Source organism: Rattus norvegicus, chromosome 6 (assembly GCF_021556685.1).
Source record: "Rattus norvegicus strain SHRSP/BbbUtx chromosome 6, alternate assembly SHRSP_T2T, whole genome shotgun sequence".
NCBI classification, from domain to species: Eukaryota; Metazoa; Chordata; class Mammalia; order Rodentia; family Muridae; genus Rattus; species Rattus norvegicus.
In genome coordinates, this window is record NC_141539.1 from 32,016,089 (window position 1) to 32,040,000 (window position 23,912).

A 23,912-nucleotide genomic window follows, 5' to 3' on the forward strand; every position below is an offset into this window, starting at 1 on the left:
CTGACTGCATATCAGGTCATGGTCAACATCACTCAAATGCACAGGAGAGATGAAAGTCTGAACGAGCCTGCCTGTCTCAGCTTTGAGTTATAACAGTTCCTGAAGTGGGGTGGGGAGGATGGGGGAAGGGTGAGGCCCTGGAGGGGTGAAGGTGAGGAGTGGGGGATTGGAGGGGGCAGACAGAGGCCCAAATCCCATATTCCAGCTCTCTATGCCACCCGTAGACAACTTCCCCCGACAGCAGAGTCTGGGGGAGGCAGCTGCCAAGACAGGCCAGAGCATTTGAGACGTCCTGTCAGTCCCAAGTCTCCTACTGCTTGCTGAATCCCAAGCCACCTAGATTTCTATTCCTACCCCTTCTAGTCTTACAGACTTGTCTTCAGGGACCCCGAGTCTCCGCCTTCTGCCCCCTTATCTCCAGGTACTTCCTAGTTGTGTCTAATTTTGGTTTCTCCATTTTCTGGGGGCTCTGGAGGGTGGGGCGGTAATTTGTTGTACTTTCTCAGTGACTCAGCCCTGGTAATAGCACTGGACCCAGCCTACATTTATTGCATTTGTGTTTCAGGGTTTTACACACCACACACACACACACACACACACACACACACACACACACACACACACACACACACCTACCTCTCAGAGATCCTGCAAGCTATAGATTATCACCACAGAGTCATGGAAAATTTCCATAACACCTACAACTGTTCCCGAGACACACACACTGTGAATGACTGTGAATGACAGTCAAGGGGCACAGTCAGACCTGGCACCATGGCCAGCCTAGATAGTGCTAGGTCATGGATTGTGAGTTCCGGAAGGCAGTTGACCAGGATTTCCAGGGAAGCAGACTAAGCTGAAGGGCTGAGTAATTTGTCAAGGCCGTCCAGGTCAGCGGCAGAGCAGGTCTTCCCGGGCCACACACCTTTCTGTTTCTCGTATCAGTGACCTCCTGGTCTTCTGGGGTCAAGGATCAGAGTTCATGGGACATCTGAACGGGGCCTTCATGAACTCTGCTCTTACGGTTTCTAGGGGAAGTAGCACGGAGCGCAACTAGCAGGGACTAATAACTACGTCTACAGCAACTCCTCCTTCCTCTCCAGCTTTCCCCACCCGCAGTGGGCTCAGGCTACTCCAGCAGCCTGAACCAGCGAGCAGGAGGAGGTAGGTTGATATCGTTGGGGGATCTCAGTGTCAGTCCAGGAAGAAGACACTGACCTCTGGCAGAGGAAACCTGGGCACCTGGGGAGGCTGGGCATGAAGCAGGCACCCCAGAAGGCCGTGACACTTTGCCAATCTCAAGAACGTCAGGTGGGAAATCAGGATGACAAGCATGACTTCGTCCCCTTAGCCTGCTGTAATTGATTAGCTGAGCCAACATCCCCTTAGCACCTATGACTTTGTACCAGGCACTTGACTAAGGGCTGAGGAAGGAGGCAGAGATGGGACAGCCAAGTTGTGCTTTCTGGGAACAGACTGGCCAGCGTGCCGGTGGGAGAAAACCAAAGCAGAGAGTTGCCCTGGGATGCTTCAAGTAGGTGCCAGGGATGGAGACCTATTTCCTGAAGGTGGGACCAGGGCAGGGGTTAGAAGGAACAGGCAGGCCCTTTACTAACTTCTAGTGGCTGGGAACACAGTTCCTATGCTCCTTAGGGCTCTGGACCCAGGGCCAGGGTGAACATCTGGCCCATGTGTATAGATGCGTTGGTCTTGGATAACACTTTGTATTGGCTGAAGGTCAATGTCCGAGGCCACCCTCTGCCTCTGCTTCCTTTCGTGTTATTTTGGTTTATTTTTCTACTTACCATTAAAAAATAGGTTTCATTGTAGAACAGTTTTGAGTGGACAGAACGTCCGGGAAGACCACTTTCCGGCTTTGACCTCCCTCAGCGACTCTCTTGTGTTTGTGTGGTGCCGACTAGGGTGCATCCCATTCTCACATCGCCTTCTTTAAGAAGCTTTCCTCCTGCTCTCAACCCCTGAGGAACACCCTCCCACCCAACCTCCATGCATTCTGTCTCTCTTGGTGACGGTGGCTGGCATGGTCGCCCCTCACTGTAAGCAATGTCCCTATGAGTAAAGCTGCTTTCACTTCACACTGCCTGTCTTAGGGGAGGCATGTGGGCTACTAGCATAGTGTGGTCCTGAACACCCAAGGCCTTGGAGAGATGGTTAGGGTCCAGGCATGGCCTGGATTCTGCTTCCTGCCCTCCCTTCTGAGCAGCTGATTCTGGAATTGCAGCTGGTGATGCAGAGGGTAGGATGTAGGAAGGAGAAGAAGGAAGCCCATTGGCCAGGAAGCCTAGGTGTGATGGCTCATTTTAACTGTCAACATGACACAATCTAGAACCATCTAAGAAGAGAGTCTACCTGAAGGGTTGTCTAGATCAGGTTGCCTTTTGGGTATGCCTTTGGGAAGGGAGGGGGTTGTCTTGATTCTTTTGACTGAGGTTGGAAGTCTCACCCATTGTGGGTGGCACCATTCCCTGGGCTTGGGGCCCAGACTGGATAAATGCAGAGAATAGGCTGGGCGCAGGGAAGCAAGCATGTGTACATTCATAACTCTCTGCTTGAGACTGTGGGTGCCACGTGGCCAGCTTCTCCAACTCCCTGCAGCGATGGACAGTAACCTGAGACCATGTGCTTTTCCAGGGCAACCGCAGGTTTCTCTGCTCTCAGCACCAGGGCAGCAGGTACCCTTTCTCAGCTCCTCTGCTCCTCCCTATGACCCTCCGGCCAGTACCTGTTCTGTTCTGATGAGGAAGCCACGGAAGGCTCAGAGAGGTAAAGGGGGACAAGATTAGGATTCAGCCTTGGCCTTTAGTTTCTTCAGAGTTCAGGCACTTTCCAGTGTCTGACCACACAGGACCATTTATCTCATCAACAAGACTGTGGATATCCTGTCCAGCAGACTTCAATTGTAAGCCCCTCACAGCAGGGCCCAAAAATTGAAATACTTGATCTGAGAGCCCTAGCACCCTATGTATAGTTGGTGCTCAAATTCCACGATGCTGGAAGTGACCATCCCGTTCTCTCCTGAGCGTGGTCCCTGCTCTCCACCTACGAGGAACCCACATCTCAGAGGCTACCAGGGCCTTCCTTCCAGAGAGCGGCCTCTGGAAGTTCTCTATGGAAACCCTGAGAGGTTTCAGTATGGCCCTGAGGCAGACAGAGCTGGAGGTGAGGGCAGATAACAGGAGGGCAAGAAGAGACCATCTGTGGAGGACTTGGGGGGGCCTCTGCCCTTTCTTACCTCTTTGGAATGGTCCTTCCTGTAACAAGCTCAGTTTAGGGAGAGTCTAGGCAAGCTCTCCTTTTAATGTCATCTGGCCCAGGCCACAGAGAAATGGAGAAGGGTGGGACACCAAATCTGAGAGGACATGCACTATCTATATATTAAGGTGTGGGCTCACTCAAGGTTTGGATTGAGGAGCTGGGTATGCTTTGGATGAGCTGAACTGCAGGTGGTAAGGATCTGTGTCCCAGCTGAGGCCACAGTGAGGCAAAAGCATAAGCAAGACAGAATTGTGGGTAGAGGAACCAACCAGACGTGGCTGAACACTTTAGAGACAGGGGTAGCTCAGGCTGGACACTGGAGGGAGGCCTGGCTCTGGCTGATGGCCTTTGATCCTGGGTAAAAGCTTCTTTGAGGAAGTTCTCTTGCTTGCCCTGCTTTAACGAGGCTCTGGCTAAGTTCCAGGTCCTACAGATGGGAGGCCCAGCCCTACGCTCTACATCCTGGGTGTCCTGAATGGTGAGCACATCAGTGAGGGCCTAGACAGACTTCTGGAGATCCGCATAGGCTGTACAGAGCACTGTACAGCAGGACCATCCCAGTCCCACTGCTCTGTATCCCTGTGAAGCCCCTGGGCTGGGACAATGTCCACCCTACAGCTGGGGACAGAGCCCTGGAAAGGTCGGTCTCTCAACAGTGGGAGCAGCTCCTCCTGACACACACACTGCATCTTCAGTCCAATTTTGCGCGGCAACTGAGTGGCCCTAGGGTTGGAAAGGCTCTATGGAGAGTATCTAGTTCAAGGCCTAGTGTCTGTGTGTTGGAGATTCTTATGATACGGGAGATGTTATTAGTATGCTTGTTATATTTTTTCTAGCACAGCTCTGAGTTGCCACTCCCCACTCAAAAGTCTTCCTCATCCCTTGAATTTACACAGTCCAGTGAAAGGGTCCAGGTCCAGGACACAGGCTGTAAATCTCGGATCCAACACATGCCTCTCTGGACCTTCCACTTCCTGAATGCCATAAAACCCCAAGCAGTCTGCACCCGGGGTTTCCTGCCAGCCTCGCCTTGGAGCGCAGCTCTTCTCTGAACATTGCTCCCAAGCGTGGTTACAGCCTGGAGTTCCCTCCTGGATCGCCTCTGTCCTCCCAGATTAGACATGGAGCTGCTGCCTCAGGCACACCTGCCCCTTAGCTGATAGAAGGGCACCTTCTGTCTTCCCCACTCTCTGCCAGGCATGGCAATGTGGGTGGAAGCATGTCCTTCTCAGGCTGGTCCACTGCCCCCCAGCATCTATGGCAGAATCCAAGCGGATGCATGGAGCCCAGGCTTGATGGATGGCCTGGGGACAGGGAGAGGCCTTGGGGCCTCCTTTCTCTATCACCTGCTCGCTCCCTACTTTCCTTCCTGGTCATGGCTAGTGGCCCAGACAGCACTGGGCTGGCAGGGAATACGGGAGCAGATGCCAGGAGCTGTGAAGGGAGGCTTTTCTTAGGCTCAGCACCCTCCCCAGGGCTCAGGAGCTCAGATGGTGGAGGCTGGCGTTAAGCCTGGGAGAAGAGGGACTCTAGGCAACAGGGACTTTGGCCTACAGCAGCTGCTGGAACCTTCTTTCCCCTGAGCCAGTCTGCAGATGTGGGAGCCTCACCCTCAGCATTCACTCATGCACACACACACATGCACACACACACACACACACACAAGGGTGAACACACAAGCACGTGCATATACACACTTGCAGCACATTGCCTGCCTGCATGTGACCTCTTAGGGTGACCCTATGCACCATTCAGGGCAGAGTGTGAGAGCCAGATGAACTCCAGGGCGAACCCTCTCAGGGAAGCAGAAAACGGACAACAAAAAGGGAGAGGGGTCCTTTTTAGAACTGCTGCTGTTCCCACCTTCAGCACCTCTTCTTGAAGGCTATGAGGGGTTGGGACTTCTTCCTCCTCTAAGTCTCTCCTCCAGTCCAAGGGGACACAGGCTCTTTTGAGGAGTTCCACTCTATGGAAACACATGTCACTCACCCCTATTCCCTGTTGCAAATCCTCCTATGAAGAAGGGGATGGCAAGGCTCTGGCCTTCTCAGTCCCTGTTTGGAGACAGTGCCTTTCACAAAGACCCCAGAGGCAGGCACTCATTCCAGTCCAACTAACCCAGGCTCCCCACTCTCTCTGACCCCTGCTTTCTTTCCTGGCTTTGCCAGTGACCTCCACTAGCTACCCGTCTTCCTGGCCATCCATCTATACTTTGATCACAGCCCAGAACAGATGCATCTAACGGGGTGACTTCCTGGCTCCCATAGACTATTCACACAGCCTAGTTAAACTCGTGTGTCCTGAGCTTGTTTTTTGTGGTGCCAAGAACTCCAACCCGGGCAACCGCCCCAGGACCAGGCAGCCTCGCCCAGGACCAAGCCCTCTCTAACTGCTGTTTCCAGTGGTCTCTGGTTCCTTCCTTCCCTCTCTCAAGTCCCAGGGCAGAATCCAGGCAAGCTGACTTTCTCTGCACTTGACTTTATTCAAATGATTAAATGCTTCTGTCATCATTCCTCCTCCCCAGTTCAAAACAATCGAGCTAACATTTATACAGCGCTTACTACGTGCCAGGCACTGCTCTGAGAAAGCTGATCTATGTACCTCATTTAATCTTCCAGCAATCCTATTCAGTGGGGACTATTATTATCCCCATTTAAAGATGTAGCAACTAAGCCACAGAGAGGTCAAGTACCCGCTCAAGGTTACACAGCAAGTATATGATGGAGCTGGACCCTCTTATACTGCCTCTGAGTGTCTGTCAATGGGAAATGAGAAGAAGGGTCTCCAAGCAGGTGGGTGAGGGGTGACCAGGAGCACAGTCCTCCTGAGAGGGCTCTAGTGAGAAAGTGGGGGGCATCCTGCTGATGCGGGAGTTAGTCACCGCATCCCCTGCCTGTTTTCGGCTCACTCTTGAGTGTTTTGACAGCAAGCAAGGCACGTGTCACTATCGCTCACTCTACTGAGAGCCAAGGAGGTGGGGCTCTGATGACGATGTGGCTTGGTCAAGGTCACACTATGCCTGGCGTGGAAACTTCCCAGGGTCTGGTGCCTGCCTGCCTGCTTCTGCCCTAGGTTAGAGTCTAGATTTTAGTACAACAGAAACCATCCGATGAGGTTCAGGTAGCCCTAGCTCTCAGTGGGAGACTCTAGGGGAAGGGTCTCATCTCGCCTGCCCTCCATTCCTGGCCCAAATTGGCACAGGCACCTGGGAAGGGCAGCCGGCCAGCCACGTGCCAATGTTACTTTAAAAATAAACCCGGGAAGAACGAGGCTTAAAAATAACCCTGGGGATGTGTGAGCAGCTAATTACTACTGCAGCCCCCTGTCAGGGCTACAGGGAGTGAGCTGGGCCTCTGTGGTGTCTGGGTGCTGGGCTGGGTCCTCTCTGCTCATATCTATCTCCTGGTTTGTGAACCAGGGAGAGGCCTTGCCAAAGCACAGACACACAGACACGCAGACAATCACACACATACACATACACACATACACACACAGACACACATACAGACACAAACATATACACAGACACACAGACACAGACAGACAGACAGACAGACAGACAGACAGACAGACACACACACACACACACACACACACACACACACACACACACACACCTGAAGGGTCAATTTGGCACTCAGGGTTAGAGCAATGGAGGGCACACGGTCCTAGCTATGGACAGGACTTCTCCCTTGATCCCACACTGTCTTTAGGCAACACCCATGACTTTCAGTTGGAAAGAGCTCTGGTGTGCTGATCTGCTCCTTTCTCTGAGATGGGCACAGAGGTGACAGACAGGCGACTGGCCTTACTGGTGACTCCATATTCGGGATTTCTGAAAACCACTTCACATCTGTTTCATTTTCCTACTCAGGGAAGGATAGAGGGTCCTTCCGGCTGTCCATTCCTGACTTCCCCCAGAGACACCAATGCCCAGTGCTGGGCTGTGGTTAGACTTATTTCCAGCCTCTCTCTGTCTCGGTAGGCAGTTAAGGAATGACCACACTCCTGCCCGGCAAGCTAATACCCCTTAAGGCTCTTGGGAATTCTTCCAGCCCCAGCCCCATCCCTGACAACTTGTGGCGTAGGGTGGAAGACCATTCTACAGACACTGCGGGGGAAAGATATGGGAGCCGGTTGAAGATGCATCTGACCAAGGATGACAGGCATGCGGGGATCAAAGAGACAAAAACGGCTTTCTCAGAGGAGGGAGGCAGAGGTCTAGACTGATGGGAGCTGACAGGCGGGGTAAAGGACAGGGATGTTGGGAAGGTGGGAGGGCGAAGAGCTGGCAGGTTGTAAAGAAGGCAGCTATAAAGGAAAAGCTGAACTGCCAGCCATGCTGGGTGTCCCAACCCATAAACGTGTTGGGCTTTGGCACTATTTACAAAATGGACCATAATGAACCTAATGATCACTACCCCTGAATCTCTGCAGGAGGTTTGCAAGGCTTCAACCTGCAAACAGGAGGGGCTACCATGCTGCCCCCCACCCCACTCCTGCTTCTCTTCAAATATGACCCTCTGTTTCAATTCAGGATCTACAAGTACAGAATAGCATCCAACCCCAAGCCCTTCCTTTCCTTTGTGCCTGGAGGGAGCTGAGGAACATGACACTTCGTACGACCCTTTGACCACCATGGTGACATGTCCACTGGCTGTCCCTTTGTGGTCTCCTGATTTGACCTCCCTGCAGCTGTGGGCAAGATTGACTGCACTCTTGCTAGACGCCTCCCGCCTTTGGGGAACCACTGTTCTGAAGTCCATCTCTCCCTCTCTTTCTCCGTCTCACAGCTACAGGTTTGTCCAGCCCAGGCAAGCTCTTTATCACTGAGCCATACCCAGGCCTGTGAGGTTCCAAGATGGTGTTTCTCTATGTAGTCCAGGCTGGACTCCAGCTTTCAATCCTTCTGCCTCCTCCTCCCACTGCTGGAAGATTCCAGGCATGTGCACCAGCCCACCCTCCGCCCTCCGGCCTTTAGCGCTCAGTTTCCAATTGTCACAGAAGGCTGGGGCACTCTGCTCTTCCCAGCTGGTCTCTCATGCCACCTGGCTCTCAGTATCATGTCTGTTTCCCGAGTTTCTGCCTTAGCTTTGATTTCTCCATCAGTGGCAGGCTCGCCTTCACAGGCTTGTCTCGCGATTAGTCAGGATGTCCCCAGCAGCAGCCTTGAAGCTTTCTCACAAAACCTGCTACTCTCCAGCTTCCTTTTGCACCTGGTAAGTGATTAGCCTCTATCTGTCACTCAAGTCAAAGGCCCAGGACCAGACCTGTTTCCTCTATTCCCCTCGAACTCCCAGGGGCTGCTCCCTTTCCCCAACCCAGACATCTTTCCCATCATAGAGTCCCATCTCCTCTGCTTTACAAACGGCCTGTGATCATCACCTTGTCCAAGCACAGTTCTCTTTGTGAGGTATGGACTGTAGCTGGTGCAACCTGCCTCCTCTCTTGGACAGAATGATTTTGGGGGTGGGGGGGAGAGAGAGAGAGAGAACATATGTATGAAATTTATTTTTCACACACATACGTGTAATATGGGCGTGTGCATGCCTATGTGACCACATGTTCACAGACATGTATATCATAATTCGCGTGTGGAGGTCGAAGGACAACTTGCAGGAGTTGATTCTCTCCTAGCATGTAGGTGGGTCATGGCTTCATGACCATCACCCTTCCCTGCTGAACCACCTCTCCAGGGCAAGATTGCTGTTCTTTATCACAACACGATTTAGTTTCCAGGCTCTGCTTCCCCTAAAATGTAGATACCAGGAGAGCAGGGTCTATTTTTCCATGGGATGGGTCTCTGGGGTCCAGGACAGTTCCTGATGCATAGAAGATGCTTGCAAAAGCCAGGTGGATGGAGGAATGAGCATGAGGAGTTCGAGCCGAGTTGGGGAGACTTGGGGGGCTATCTTTGCGCATCTGCTCCTGTTCCCCCCAGCTCCAGTGCATCTCATCTGCAAGAGGGGAGGGTTGTGTGTATTACCACATCTCAAGGAGTTTGAAGGACCCAGAAGAATTCTAGAATGCTGTATCTAAAGCCCATCCGTGTCTTTATTCCTCGACAAAGCCTGAGAAAGCCACTCCCATCCCTATGTTAGCACAGGATGGAGTGAGCATTAGAGTCAGCTCCACAGGTCTCCACCACGCTCACAAGCATTCTGACGTGGTAAACCATGGGGAGGGCCCAAAGGGCTGGGATCTCTGGGTGGGTTGTGAAGGATAGCCAGTCAGCACAATGTCAGTTCCCAGGGCCTTGGAAACCTCAGAGTCATCCCAGGGTCTTAAAAGGCAGCATTCATTATTGGTGCACACCCTGGACTGTCTGTGACTGAGATAACTATCTGCAACTTTCCTCTCAGCCACCTGGTCAGGAGGCACTGACTGGGGTCAGCAGGCACCTGGCACTATCCTGTCTCCTGAGCTCAGTGTGGAGGTTCCTGTAGGAGCTGACCGTCTAGAGCACCTCCCCTTCCTTTCCCCACTGGAGGCGCCTGCATTCCAGTGGTCCCATGGGCTGGGGCAGTGGCCTCTCTGCTGATAAGCTGGACATTAGCCACAGCCAGAATCAGTCTCTTTCCAGAAAGGGGTGACTTGGAGGTCCTGTGTAGAACTCTTGGGACTGGCTACAGAGGAAGGCCTTCCAGGGCCTGGGCACCATGAGGTGAAGTAAGGACAAGATCTTAATCCTGGGTTGTGTTCTTCCCTGGAGGATGCTGGGAAGGGAGGCCAGGTAGGTCCGGCAGAGACTGACTGAACTCTTAAGACTCTTGAACGTTTCCCAGCCCTAACTTCACAGGCAAAGCTAGGGTCAGGCGGGACTTGCTCTAAGTATTACAGCCAGCAAGAAGCAGAGACACAGTGGAGGGGACCACTCTCACTCTCAAAGTCCCCTCTGTCCTTTGAGATGACCTTATCATTCCACGGGTCTCTTCATCTTTTTTCTTTTATTATTTTTTTTTTTTTTAGCTCAGCTGCCCTAAGCTAAATTCTTCCCCACAGTTCACAGAAGAGACACGCCTGCTTGCCTGCCCAGTGAGTAACCCTGCAGGGACAACAAGACAGCAGGAATATGATTGCCTGGGACTCTGAGGACACTGAGCTGAGGGAAGGAGGCTTGCACTCCAGTTCTAGATACCTTCTCTCTGGCCTTGCCTGAAGGAGGACCACAGAGGGGCTCCTGTTCCAGACCTGGGTTTCCTCTGACCCTTACGTTGGAAGTCCTTTGGCTCAGAGGGCCAGCCATTTGTTCTCTGCTGATGGGGCCTGTGCTGTGCTGAACCCCTTCCCAAGGCTTGTTTTAGACCAGGCTGTGAAGGAGTAGACACAGGCTACCCCGGGGGTCCTTTGAGGCCCGTTTACTGTCCCTTCTTCCCTGGGGGAGGTTGAACATGACTTTCTCCATCCACCAACTTCTGCCTCCTGGCTCACCCCAGAAGCATTGCCTTCGAGCTCATGGCAGCCGAGGGGTGGGGAGATGTTCCTCCTCAGCTTCTTCATAGTTTCTGAGATGCCAAGGAAACCAAGAAAGCAAAGTAACTCCTGTGGCTGCCGGGGCTGCCCAGCCACCCGGACAAAGAATGCTGGTCCTAACAAGCTCTCTACTCTTCCTATTACCTGGGAGTCTTGAATCACAGGCCTCACCCAGCCAGGTCACCCAGGCCTGTGATCCCAGATACACTTAGGGATGTGAGGCAGGAGATCTTGACTTCAAAAGCTGACTGAGCAGCTCTCTGAGTGAGTTCAAGGCTAGCCTGGGCAATCTAGTGAGACCTTGTCTGAAAATCAAAAGCAAAACACAGATTTAGGGTAAAGCAAAAACAGGTCTGAGGATCGGTTTCAGCGGTAGACTATTTGCCTAGCGCACATCGGTTCTAGGCTCAACCCACAATGTGACCGAAATCATGACGAACCCTCATGAGCCAGATATGAATGGAGTCCCAGGTTAGGGGCTAACACCATGGCTCTGGCCCCAAGAACTGGAATAGCCTTCCCACACAGCACAGCAGAACCACTGTACCTGTCTTCTCCTCACAGGAGAGCAGGTGAGTTACCCAAGTCACCCCCAAGAAGGCCCTCTTCTTCAGGGTCTCCTTTTGAAAAGTGTTAATTAAGGGTCCCCTGTTCAGTGGGGATGGCATTGGCAAATGCATGTCTAAGACAACGTCCCATGACACTGCTCCTTTTTCCTCCATAGGTCAACATGTGTCTATGTGAGGTCCATGCATCTGTACTGTGCCAATGGCCCTCCTCCAGCTATGGCCTGGGGCAGAGCACACTTGGATTCTTGGAGAAGGGGTCAGATTAAAGGTCTGGTCTTGTGCTGGCTATACCATCACTCACAATGGAGTCAAGACCAGCCTTTCTGCTGGTCAAGTAGGAGTAATGACACCCATACCTTGGGCTGATGGGAGGTGTGGGAGAGGTGCAGTGCAACTGAGTCCTGTGCATGTAGAACATGGCTCTGTCTGCCACTTGCCAACCAAGGACACTTGGGGTGTGTTCCTTGAACCCTTCCTCCCCTTCCTTCCTCAGGAGCCTCATCTGTAAAATAAAGTCTAGATAGCGCCTCCTCCTGGGGCAACTGTAAGGTCTGGATGAGGTGGCCTATATAAAGAACCCAAGTCATGGTAACTGCACAAGAAGCAGCCTCGTGTATAATTGTGGAAACTGAGGCAGGCTCTGGGAGATGGGCTGATGCCTGTCAGCTCTTAGATCTCTAAGGAACATCCAAGAGCAGAAGTTTATGTTGTACTGATAGGGGGCTGGATCCTGCCTGAAACTCTCTGTCCCTTGTCACTACTCATGGCTGGCAGAGCCTTTCTGAAGGGGCAAGGGGACTAGGCTTTGTCCTGAAGGAGGAGGCTGTCCCCATTTGGGAATCTGATGTCTCCCTCCAGGCTGTCCCATGGGGGCTTGACAGTTCAGACTCCTGAAGAAAGTGCCCCAGGTGATCCTGTGACCCACAGATGAAATGTGACCTTACAGGTGGTCTGAGATGGCCATTTCAGAATCGGAGTCAAGGCCCAGAAAGAACTTGAATATTCATGAAAATGGTCACTGAGTCCATGCCAAGCTTCAGAGCCCACAGCTGAAGTCAAGCAGGGAATGCACGGAGTCCAGAACAGTCACTGAAGGAAGGACGTGTAAGAGAGGAAGGGGGTCTCACGGCAGGGGCCTGGGACCTTGTTGGATGACATCAGGTCCTATGGCTCGAGTGCATTCCTTTGGGCTCCGGTATTCCTCAGTGAACCTGAGTCTGGCCTGACCCCCAGAGTGGACTTTTGGTTGTGAAGGAGGACAGGGCACAAGTAGTTTCCAGAGACTGGCTGAGGGATGCTGGGAAACCAGGCTGAAGGGTCTGAACTCTCACCCACGGGGTTAGATGGGGTCAATAGGCACCTACCAGTCAAAACCCAGGCAAGAGGCACAAGTTAGCCATCCCTTACCTGCAATATTCACCAAATAAAACCCATCCACCAGTCTCTAAAGTAGTGGTTCTCAACCTGTGGGTCATGACTCCTGTGGGGGCAGGGTCAAGTGACCCTTTCATAGGGGTCACCTAAGACCATTGAAAAACACAGATATTTACATAATGATTCATAATCATAGTGAAATTACAGTTATATAATAGCAATAAGGATGTCATGATTGAGGGTCACCAACAACATGAGGAACTGTATTAAAGGGTCACACCACTAGGAAGGTTGAGAACCACTGCTCCAGAGCCTTTTGTGCCCTGTTTCTTGCTCCCTGAAGGTCACACTGCCAGTCTTTGCCTCAGAGGCCCCTCTCAACATTATCCTGCTATGACAGAAAACCTTTGACCCATCCGAGGGGCTTCATTTGGAGCCAGCATGCACACCAGTTGACTTGGACTTCCCAGAACTCTACTAAAGGAGCTGGTTTCTAGACGTCTGATCTTACGATATCTCAGATGCAGCCCTGTAGCATATGTAGACCACCTCAGGAGATTTTAATGGCTTTAGTAGATCCAAGAGGGAAAGGCAAAGCCAGTGAGCTCTCTTAATTCCACCCTGGGTGCCCAGGCTGCCCCAGTGGAAACCAAGGACTCAAAGCATCGCTGGGTAGGGATGAAGCTTAAAGGCTGGGCATTGTAATCTAATAATTAACACAGTGTGATGGTTCTGTAGCCAAAGCCCCTAGTTCTTCCGATGCCAATCTGGGGAATGCCAGAAAGGTATTTTGTAAATGTGGTTACAGTTCACAATCAATTGACCGAGTAAAGGAGAACAGGTTATCCCTAGGCTATGATGCAGGACAATCTATTCTTCCAGATAGACTGCCCAGGTCTGACCCAGTCACTTGAAAGACCCTATGGATTAGCTGAAGATGGAGTTTGCCCCTGAAAATGAAATTCCACCTATGGACAGGAGCCATCATGCAAACTGGGGACTGTTTCAGTCTGCTTTTCTGGGCAGCCTGAAAAGCCATAGACTAGGCTAAGGGCATCCTTCCACATTGTGAGCTAAGTCCCTCACAGTCTGCCTCTTCATACCTCATAGGTTTCCTCTGTTGGTGCTGCTTCCCTGGTTGATGGACACATGGTGGTGGTGGTGGTGGGAGTGGGAGTGGTGGTAGCAGGGGGTGGGGAGTTGTGGTTGGGGGAGTGAATGGGGGGTATTGTGCCATAAGCAGCTTTTATGCTCGCTGGGATGGGGAGCTCACCACCTCTTGGCCAACTCTAACGAGATCTGACTTACTCTGGACAGAATGTTTTTTTTTTTTTTTCTCTTCTTGTTGGTGTGAATGTTTAACCCCATGGATCTACTCAGAACAAATCTGGTCCTGTAGCAAGGCAGAGGCATGAAGGGGGATTTCTTTTCTCCATGTCTGTCTGTCCTGGGGGCACACATTTATTTAGCCAACTTGACACAAGCTAGTGTTAGCTTAAGACAGGGGCCTTGGTTAAAATGTCTCCGTCAGCTTGCCCCAATCATGGCTAATCTTGATTAACGATTGATGTGACACAAGGGGTGGCGTCACTCTTATGCAGGTGGTCCTGGGGTGTATAAGAAAGCAGACCATGCAAGCCAGGAGATTCGGGAGAAGCAAGCCAGTAAGAAGGAGGAGGCCTCTGCTTCAGCTCCTGCCTCCTGGTCCTTGCCTTGGGTTCCTGCCTTTGGCCTGGCTCAGCATAGACTGGAATCTCTAAGCCAGACAAACCTCATTCACCAAGTGGCTTTGGCTCACGCTGTGCACCACAGCCTTCATTTTACTACTCTTTTCCCCTCTGACTGACTTCCCGGGTTGTCGATGTCCCTCTAAAGCTTGCAAACACAGGTGACCTGCTGCGCTGAGGAGAAAAGAAGCTTCACACTGCCACCTGTGTTCCACACTGCATTGGTGCAAGGTGGCTGAGTGTCTTGAGCTATGAGGATGGGACTTCTCTAGCTTTTCCTGCCTGGGTCCAGCCCATGGGAGGCAGGGCTTCTACTTGACTGAGGAGATGATTCCCCAGCTGTTGCTCCTAAGAGAAGATGGTGTTATACTGTCCTCGGAGACATTGGGTAGTGCTACAGACTCCCAAATCTACAAGTTCAAACTCCCAGTGCATGATGTTTGGAGGAGGGGCTTCAGGAAATGATGATGGAGTCCCAGTCAGTGGGATCAGTGGCCTTGTAAAAAGAGACCCCTCCCTCCCTTTCCCTCTCCCCTTCCCCCTCTCCCTCCCCCTTCCCTCCCTTCTCTCTGTCTCTGTTTCTGTCTCTGTCTCTGTCTCTGTCTCTGTCTCTCTCTTTCTCTCTGTCTCTCTCTCTCTGTCTCTCTCTCTCTCTGCAAAAGAGAAAATGGAGCCAGGTCTGTGATCTCAGTTACTCCAACATAGTAGGATTAGAGGCTTGAGGTCTCCCTGGGTTGCAGAGCAAATTCAAGGCTATTCTGGGTAATCTGGTCACCCTGTTTCAAAAGCAAACATAGGGCCCGGGACGTAGTGCCTCAGTAGAACCCTTGCCTTGCATGTATGAGGCCCTACATGCAATCCCTGGGTTGAGCAGGCAGGGGGAAGGTCAACTAAAAACCAGGAAGCAGGAAGCAGATCACTCCTTACCAAATGCCCTATCTTCGGATGTCTTGGTTTGGGATTTCTTAGACACCAAAACTATGAGAAATAACTGAGTGTGGGGCAGCCACACAAGGTCTGTACCATTTTTTTTTTGTCTGACTACTCTGGCACAAATCAAGACAGGCAGAGGCCAGGTGGGAGGAACCAGCTTTTCGTTGGTGTTTAGTTCTCCAGAGACCTCAGGAGAGTTTGTGCACGTGTGTGTGTGTGTGTGTGTGTGTGTGTGTGTGTGTGTGTGTGTATTGCATGTGAGGTAGGGGACTGCAGCAAACAAGGGCTAGCAGACTCCTGGGTGGCCCCTATGCCCATGGGGAAGACCCTTCATTACTTCTCTGTCCCCCACCTCCATGCTCCCCATACCCCTCCCCCCAATACAGCTACTGAGTGTGGTGCTTAGGCTCCATATCTGGTCCCAGTGAGATCTGGAGAAGGGTGTGCAGCCCTCAGGTCCCATCCTGTGGACTTTTTAGTCCAAAGTAATTAGGACCGCAGTGCCCACTGCATGGCTGTTTGCTGGTTCTTTAGGTCTTTGCTTCCCCAGATGTGGCTGCTTCCAGCAGCAGGAGGACTGCAGGCCTGCAAACCCCCAGGTCTCCGCTAGTGTTCTGCCATTGCTACCTCTCTGCTGGCTTTCCTACAGAAAAGGTTGGGGGTAATTTTTGTTGTGGTCTTATTTATTTATTTATTTATTTATTTATTTATTTATTTATTTATTTGGTGCTGGGGATCAAGCCCCGGGGCCTTGGGCATGCAAGGCAAGCGCTCTACCACTGAGCTACATCTCTGGCCTTTTCTTTATGAAAACGCTAGCTGGCAGGCACACTGGGCTTTGGGAGAGGAGGGCAGAGGGCGGGACAGCTGTCCCATTCCTGCAGGGTGGGGGCTGCCCCTGCAGTAGAACTCCCCCTCCCGCCCTTTTACAAATTTCATTTTCCCTTGTGTCTCTTTCTCTAAGACAAATGGCTTTTGAAAAGGAGGAGATCTGACCCTGATGTGGGACTCTGATGACCTTTGTCATGATTTCAGAAATGTGTTGTATTGCAAACCATGAGGCTGAAGGGTGCCTCTCGATGACTCTCTTTCTGGAATCTTTGTATTACTTACAATTAACTGAACTTTAAGCAGCATGTCTCTTAGATCTCTAGCATGAGTGTCCCGTAAGGCTTGTTATAAATGCAGACTCTCAGGCTGTGCTTTAGAAGAAAGCTGCCCATTCAGAATTTACACTTAAACCAGGGCACCCAGGGCAGGCCCATCCCAGGAGAAGCCCTGGGTGAAACCTGACTCCATGGAGGTGGGAAGCCAGACACCCACTAACTCCTCCACAGGGAGAGGGCTGCCTTTGTGGGCAGGAGGGCTATGGGGAGAAAGAAACAGAGGCACACATGCAGAGACAGAGAGACAGTCAGAGATCTCTAGTCTAGGCACCAAGGCCATGTCCCACTTTCCAGGCCCTTTTTAGGGGATTTTACTGTGTTACTGGATGAAGCAGAAGTGGATACAGGGGCGGTAAGACTCTTTAACTAAGGGCACATAGCTTTAATCTCATAGTGAATCTCTCAGAGTTCAAGGCCTGTACTCTGGTCTACATAATGAGTTCCAGGCACAGCTATAGAGTGAGACCCTGTCTCAACAAACAGACAGACAGAAACACCTTTTGTGAAGAGCGAGAGTAGAAAACCAGCTTTGGCCTGACCCTGCTACAGAAAGACCACCAGGCCAGGAGGCCTTGCCTGCTCTTACCCATGGCTAGGACGCACTTGCAAACGACCAAGTGAAGAATTGGGTTGTGGTAGTTGCCAAGGCCCGGGCAACTCCAGGTGAGGGGCAGGTCCCTGGAGACCCCTGGCAGCTGTCCAAGCACCGGCAGTTTCTGAACAGCAAGAGAGCATGCGTGGCCTGGGAGGCGGCGGCAGCGGCAGCTGGGTGCCCGACTGCTCTCTGTGCTGCCACGACAGGCATTTGTCATGTGCTCTCTGAGAACCAGAGGCTATCAGAGGGGTCAGAAAACAGGGCTTCAAGCCCAGCTCTGATGCTAACCGTGCGACCTTTAGCAAGACCCTTCTCAAGTCCCGTGAGTACACAAGAGGTTCGAGCTAATTCCTCTTTGGGCAAGCTGCCCTGCGTTTTCCCTGGCACCCAATCTATATCTCACAGAGGTTCACACAGAAGAAATCACAGAGACCCCGTGGAAAGAACAGCTCTCGGAAAAGATGCCCAAACACTCACAGGCCCGGCTGGGGGTTGGGTGCGGTGGGGGTGGAGGAAGTCCTGGGGCTGACATTTATTTCTGTAGTGTCTTAGGCAAATTTCCAAACCTCTCTGAGCAAGGGCAGTGTGGGAACGCTGGTGGTGAACAGCAGGCTTGTAGCAGACACACGTCAATTTCCTGAGCCCAAGGCCAGGATGCAGGGTGGGAGGGAGGGGAGCTGTCCACCCTGGATCCTCTGTGGAGGTTTGCCTAGAATGGCAGGATCATGGCCTCTGTTAAGATATTGCTCTCTTTCCCCGCCGTCGTTGCTGGCTGGCCACAGGGAAATAATTTTTCAGTTTTTAAAAATTATTATAAACCCGACGCGCAGACCCGCGGTTCGCGCTGCCAACTGAAAGCTGTTTGGAGTGGTGATCCACAGTACGTTCGTCTGTGCTTGTTTATGTTTTCCTTTGAAAGTACGTATTGTGTTTGTCCTGTCCCCACTGTGGCCAGTCGTGTGCCTGCTATTTCTGTCCTATCCTCGCCTCCGCTCCCTCCAACACCTCCAGTCCCCCACCGGAATGCGTGGGAACTGGACGGGCAGGCAAGCAAGAGGACCTCTGGCAAAATATACCCACTTTTAGGTGAAGAAACTGAGGGTCACCGAGACCAGTGACTGAGCTGGGCGGAACTAGATTAATTTTTTTCCTGTCTCGCTCCAATCGTAACAGGTTCTCCCGGTACAGGAGCCTTTACTCTTCCTCCCTAGTTTTCTGAAGGTCTGCCTGCTCAGAAGAGATGGCATAGCCTTTGAACCTGCCTGTCAGGCAGGCTCCAGGCAAGGGGAAGGAAAAGGGGACCCTGCAGTAGGATCTTGGGAGAATAAGACAAAAGGATGAGATAGCCAACCCGACCCTCCCACTCCCGACTCACTGACCTTACTTGTTAAGAGGGGAGCTTTGCCATGGTAACCCTGAAGAGAAAGAGCCGTTCCCTCCTTGAGGGACTTCATGGGGGACGGCAGACTCCATGAGCAGTAACGTTAATGATAGTAAACACTACAGATACTATTAGATGTCGACTCTATCAGGCACGTCCTTTGCATGAAAGTACTACTTCCCGCTGATAATCTCATTCCCGTTTTATGACGGACAAGATGAGATCTGAAAGAGTCGACAGCTTTGGCAAGGCAGGGTAGGGGATAGAAGGTGGGGTTCAGGTGAAGCCACAGGCCCTGGTTGCCAGGGTGGGGCTCGTGGAGTTAAGATGGAAGGGCTAGGCTGTGGGCTTTGAGAGACGCGTGGTGTGAGAACAGCAGGCTGGTTATGGGTTTCATCGAGTGCCCAACTTGCTTTGTAACCTTGGGCAAGTTACTGGGCCGTTTGAGTGGCTGGATGTTCCCTAGTGCTATCTCTCGCTCTATTATAGGGCTCTGTGATTTGGGAAGTGGCCATTCACTTCTGATAAAAAAAAAAAAAGGCACTGTTTCCCTCCTGGGCCACCTGCTTGAATTCAATCCCAGGGTCACCACGCTGCACAGTGAGCCACAGAGGGGGGCATACTCAGCAGGGGTCGGGCTAGGAGCCAGGAAGCAACAACACAGGCTTCCTGCCTGGGCTCCATCAGCAGATCAATCACCTGGTCTCTCATTGCCTCAGAGCCAGAAAGATTCCCAGGCCTGCTGTGGGAGAACCAGCACCTGTGAGGCTGACATAGCCTTGGGGACATCCAGGGGTCAGGCACAGATCTATCTCTGTGGTCATTAGGTGGTGGGAGAACGGAAAGCTGCAACAAGATGCCCCCTGCCCCCCTTTTCTGGGATGCTTGGCTAGAGATGTGCCAGCTTAAATGTCTTGGTGCCTCCTGACTCCATGGGTCTGGGTTGGGTTTAAGATGGATAAAGAAACTGTCACAGAGAGAGAGAGAGAGAGAGAGAGAGAGAGAGAGAGAGAGAGAGAGAGTGAAATAGGCCCATTGAGTCTGCATAGGTGCTTTACTCTGAAGCTCTGAGGCCACGGGTGAGTGGCTGACTTAGAGTCTTCCATTGCTTAGCCGAAAGTGGGGGTAATAAGGTCAGTCTTGAAGGACTGGCAGAACTTAACAAGGGAATACAGATGAAGTGCCCGGATAGAGCCTGCCAGAGCGTAGATAATAAAGGGAGGCTGCCATTACTATGGTGGCTACTGTGGCGATAAAAATAGTACCAAGGAGCTCAGTGGTAGAGCACTTGTGTGGCAGGCAGGAGGTCCTGAGTTCCATCCCTGGCATCACAAAATAAGTAAACAGAATTAAACAGATGATAACAGGTTAAGAGGCACGGGGTGGGGGTGGTGGTGGTAGTGGTCAGATTTTGAACCCCTTCTGGGTGACTCCTACCCTCCCCCACCCCATGCCTTCTCTGTAGGAGGAAGTGATGGCACCAGCTGATCCCTGGGCCCGGGCCCTTTCCTGCTCTGACAGCTTTGGGCTATGAATAGAGGGGGCTGGGGCCTGGAGGAGTCTGATGACTCAACAGCTAGGGAAGGCGAGGTTTCCCAAGGAAAGAGTTTCCATTTGTGTCTGGTGAACTTGGGGAGCAGGGAAGGAAGGGTTCCCTTAGCTTCGAGGCCAGGAATGAGGGGGTGGGAGTGGAGGATGTGACTAACCAGGTGAGTGACTAAGTTGGACCCTGCTGACCTTCAACCAATCAGGGCTGCTCGTGAGTATCCTGCAAGTTGGCATCACTAGGCACTTGGTAGGTCTGCCAGGCCTGGCTGGGCCTGGGCTTCAGAACATATGGAAGCAAAGGGAGAGGCCAAGAGCCCAGCAGGGACACAGCCCTGGGTATGGAGTCAGAAGTCCAAGCTTCCCCTTCTGAGTCCGCTGCCCATCAGCCGGGTGGGTCTGGGCAGGAGATCCCTTCCCTTCCCTGACCCATCCCCACGGCTCTGACTAACAGAGCTAATAATCCCTGCCCTGCCCTGGTAACCATGCTGAGTTGTGAAGTCTAAGATCCAACCAAGCGCTAACACCACTGTGGCCACTAGAGGCTGACTGAGTGAGAGGCTCTCTCACTTACCCAGTCGTATCCGGAGGGATTGGCCACAAGATGGTCCCAAGGAGGGAGATAGGTCAACATGAAGCTGACAACATGCTCACATAGAGCCCCTTCCAGGCATCCTAACCACTACCCCAAGGGCAGCTTCCCCCTAGGTGGCAGAGCCAAACTGAGAGGTGACAAAAAGCCATGAATGAGTGGAAGGGGTAGGGAGTAGGCCACTGAGATGGCATCTTTCTTCTTGACCAGCACTGTCTAAATGAATACCAGCAAAGGGTGTTTTGCTGCTAGCGCCAGTTTCTAGCCTCTCTCTAGGTAAGAACCGTGGTCAATTTGGAAAGTGACAGCAGGGTTGGAGGAGAAGGGTAATGCCTGCCATTTCTGCACACATTAAACCATCACCAGTATTCTCCACTGCTCACGGCTGATGGACACCATGCTGGCTCTCAGAAGCACAGAGATGGACTTTGCCTATGTGGATATTAACATGACACTGTGGAGAAAAAGGCAAAACAAAGCACACCCCTTAAGACATAAATAAAAGAGCCCATACCAGTCATCTTGCCAGTAAACCCTGCTGCAGTCTTCAAGGGCAGTGGCCCTGTGAGGCTTAGAGTAAAGGGTGGGTTTGAACTGGACCTGGGGGCTCTAGCTTGGAGAGCAAAGGGGAGTCAGAGGAAAAGATGTGTTGGGGGTTGGGGATTTGGCTCAGTAGTAGAGCGCTTGCCTAGCAAACGCAAGGCCCTGGGTTCAGTCCCCAGCTCCGGAAAAAAAAAAAAAGAAAAGAAAAGAAAAAAAGAAAAGATGTGTTGGATATAAACATGTAAAGTGTTCTCTGAGAAGTGCTTTGGAGGCCGTAGAAGGAGGGCATCCAAGTAGGAAGTAAATACGTCAGATGTGGAGGTGGAGTCATGGGACAGTGGGGAGCTGTGTGGGCTTTGGTGAAGGGGCCTGGGACAGCTCTGGTTTGGGAGTTTGGGTTTTGGCTTTTTTTTCTGGAAGCATTGTCCAGGGGATGCTATTGTTGGAAGCAAGAAGGTCAGCTAGGAGGTTACCGTGAAGCTGGGGACCCGGGGACTTAGAGGAAAGTTGTACTAACTGGGGAATTGGTGTAGGAAGAGGGAGAGAGGTGTACAGAGGCCTCCATTCTGATTTACAGACAGCTAACCCATTGTTAAACCCAGGCAAGTGGCAGTGAGATGTGAAGGAAGGGGCCCAGACCAAAGCTGTCCTTTCGATGGTACCTGGGAGCCCTCTCTCTGCTGCTGGAGAGCAACAGAGCCTCACAACAGAATGCTGCAGTGGATAGACAGTGTCCAGCTCTGTCTTTTACCCACTTCCTCTCCTGTTGACTCCCAGGAAAACGCTGCCATCTTGTTATGGGCTTTGCCAAATGGCAATGAGTCCCCGGGAGCTGGGCCAAGGCAAGGGGGTGGGGGTCAGGATGAGAAGGGGTGGGGAAGAGGGAGGAAACAGCTCCAGGAGGCATCCCAGTGGCTTTGGGGGAAGGTGGGTTCCCAATCTCAGAGTCCAAGCACGTCAGGGCTGGGAAGAGCCCTTGACATCATTTTGGCCAACCTCTACATGTTGGGACATGAGCCCAAGATCCAGGCAGGAGAAGGAACTTGACCAAGGTCGGTCATGCGGAGGGTTAGTGATGGAGCCCGGCTGCAATCATAGGGTCGTGGGAATGGTCGAGCTGTGTAATCTGTCTGGACACTTTAGCAACACGATGAAGGGCCTGGCTGGAGGAGCTTTTCCTGACAGACATCTATTTGTTCTCTCTCTCTCTCTCTCTCTCTCTCTCTCTCTCTCTCTCTCTCTCTCTCTCGTGTGTGTGTGTGTGTGTGTGTGTGTGTGTGTGTGTGTGTGTGTATACCTGTATGCCATGTTCTCAGAGGCGCTGGGCGTGCTTGTGGCCTCCTACAGCATGATCTGCCCTGGCTTTGGAGAAGTGGAGCCATTCCTGTGAGGTGACTGTTTTACTGGGACACTGGGGAAGAAGGCTAACAGGATCGAATCTGGCTTCCAGTCCCTGATCTGCTGCCCTCAGAGAATTACAGGCCCTGTCTGTTGCAGCCCAAACTCATGGAGGTGGACACACACTCACACACCCACACCCACACGGACACATGCACCCCACCCCCTCCCCAGCAGCACTCAGCCGCAGTTAGAGAGTGGCCCCGTGTGTCACGGAGTGCAGCTCCCAGAATCTACGTGCCTCCCCAACGCCCAGCAGGTGTGGACACCCCGGTGCCCAAGCCCAGCCTCAGGGACACAGAGGAGTGGCGCTCTCTCGGGCTGCTCACTCTGGGTGCCCGGCCCCAGGGCCTAGCCCGGCCACACCCCTCCTCCCAAGCCTCGGCCGGCCGCTCCTGTCCCTCTCACACACTTGAGTCCCCTGGGGTCCTCGCACAGCCCGGCAAGGCCAACTTAGGGCTGGCTGGACTGGAGACAGGTCCAAGTCAGGGGTCCCCGCAGAGCAGACACACCGGGCTGAGCCCCGGCCGCTGGGAGCGCGCGGGTTCGGCGACCCGCCCCGCTCCGCAGGGACCCCTCAGCCGCGGGCGGCTCCCCAGCATCCCAGGTCCCCGCCCCCGTCCCCGCCGGCGCGGCGAGTGTAGTTACCGATTGTGGTGATGACGGTGATGGCGAAGTAGAAGGAGCCGGCGAAGCGCCACTGCACGCCGGCCTTGTGCGGCTTGAGGCGCAGCACGACGCGCTCCAGCTCCTCGTAGCCGCCCTCGCTGAGGTTGTAGCGCGCCCGCAGCTCCAGCTGCCGCAGCTCCAGCCGCTGCCGCTCGATCATCTCCGGCTCCGACTCCAGCGCGTCGAACACCGCGGCGCCCACCAGCAGGTAGGTGAAGGTGCACACGATGAGAGCCAACGTGCGCACATTCTGCCGCTTCATCGTCCCTCCCGGGTCCTCGCCGGCCCTCCGGCGTCTCCGGCCCGCGCCCCGGCCCCGGCCGCCGCCGCTGCTGCTGCCCCGGAGGCGGCCTGGGGCATGGCTGCGCTCGCGGATCTCCACGCCGGGCACCAGCTCCGCACCCCGGGGCCACCGCCGCCGCCGCCGCCGCTGCCGGCCGCCGCGGAGCTGTCCCTTCAGCACCACCCACCGCCCTCCTCCGCCCGCCCCCGCGCCCGCCCCCCGGCCGCCGGCCGCCACCTCCCGCCTGCCCTCCCGCCCAGCCAAATAAGGACTGGGGAGCCGCGCCGAAGGCGGGGGGAAGGGGGAGCAAGCGGGAGAACCCGGGCAGGACAGAGGCGGGAGAGAGAGCGAGAGAGGGAGAGCCAGAGCGGAGGGGGGGGAGCAAGAT

General features: G+C 53.1%; 1 protein-coding gene and 1 long non-coding RNA gene across 3 annotated transcripts in view; one reads left to right on the forward strand and one right to left on the reverse strand.

Moving 5' to 3' along the window:
- The window catches only part of Kcnk3 (potassium two pore domain channel subfamily K member 3), a 37,762-nt gene extending 14,109 nt beyond the window's left edge, over window positions 1–23,653 (reverse strand). Inside the window, 1 exon segment of the mRNA NM_033376.3 lies at window positions 23,221–23,653. Coding sequence (NP_203694.1) covers window positions 23,221–23,503 — 283 coding nt within the window. The 5' untranslated portion in view covers window positions 23,504–23,653.
- The window catches only part of LOC134479333 (uncharacterized), a 26,792-nt gene continuing 3,823 nt past the window's right edge, over window positions 944–23,912 (forward strand). The window contains exons 1-3 of one of the 2 annotated variants that reach the window (XR_015622243.1): window positions 944–1,164; window positions 2,653–2,784; window positions 22,491–23,449. This is a non-coding gene — a long non-coding RNA (uncharacterized LOC134479333). The remainder of the gene's footprint in view (window positions 1,165–2,652; window positions 2,785–22,490; window positions 23,450–23,912) is intronic. The other variant, XR_015622244.1, reaches the window with a different exon arrangement.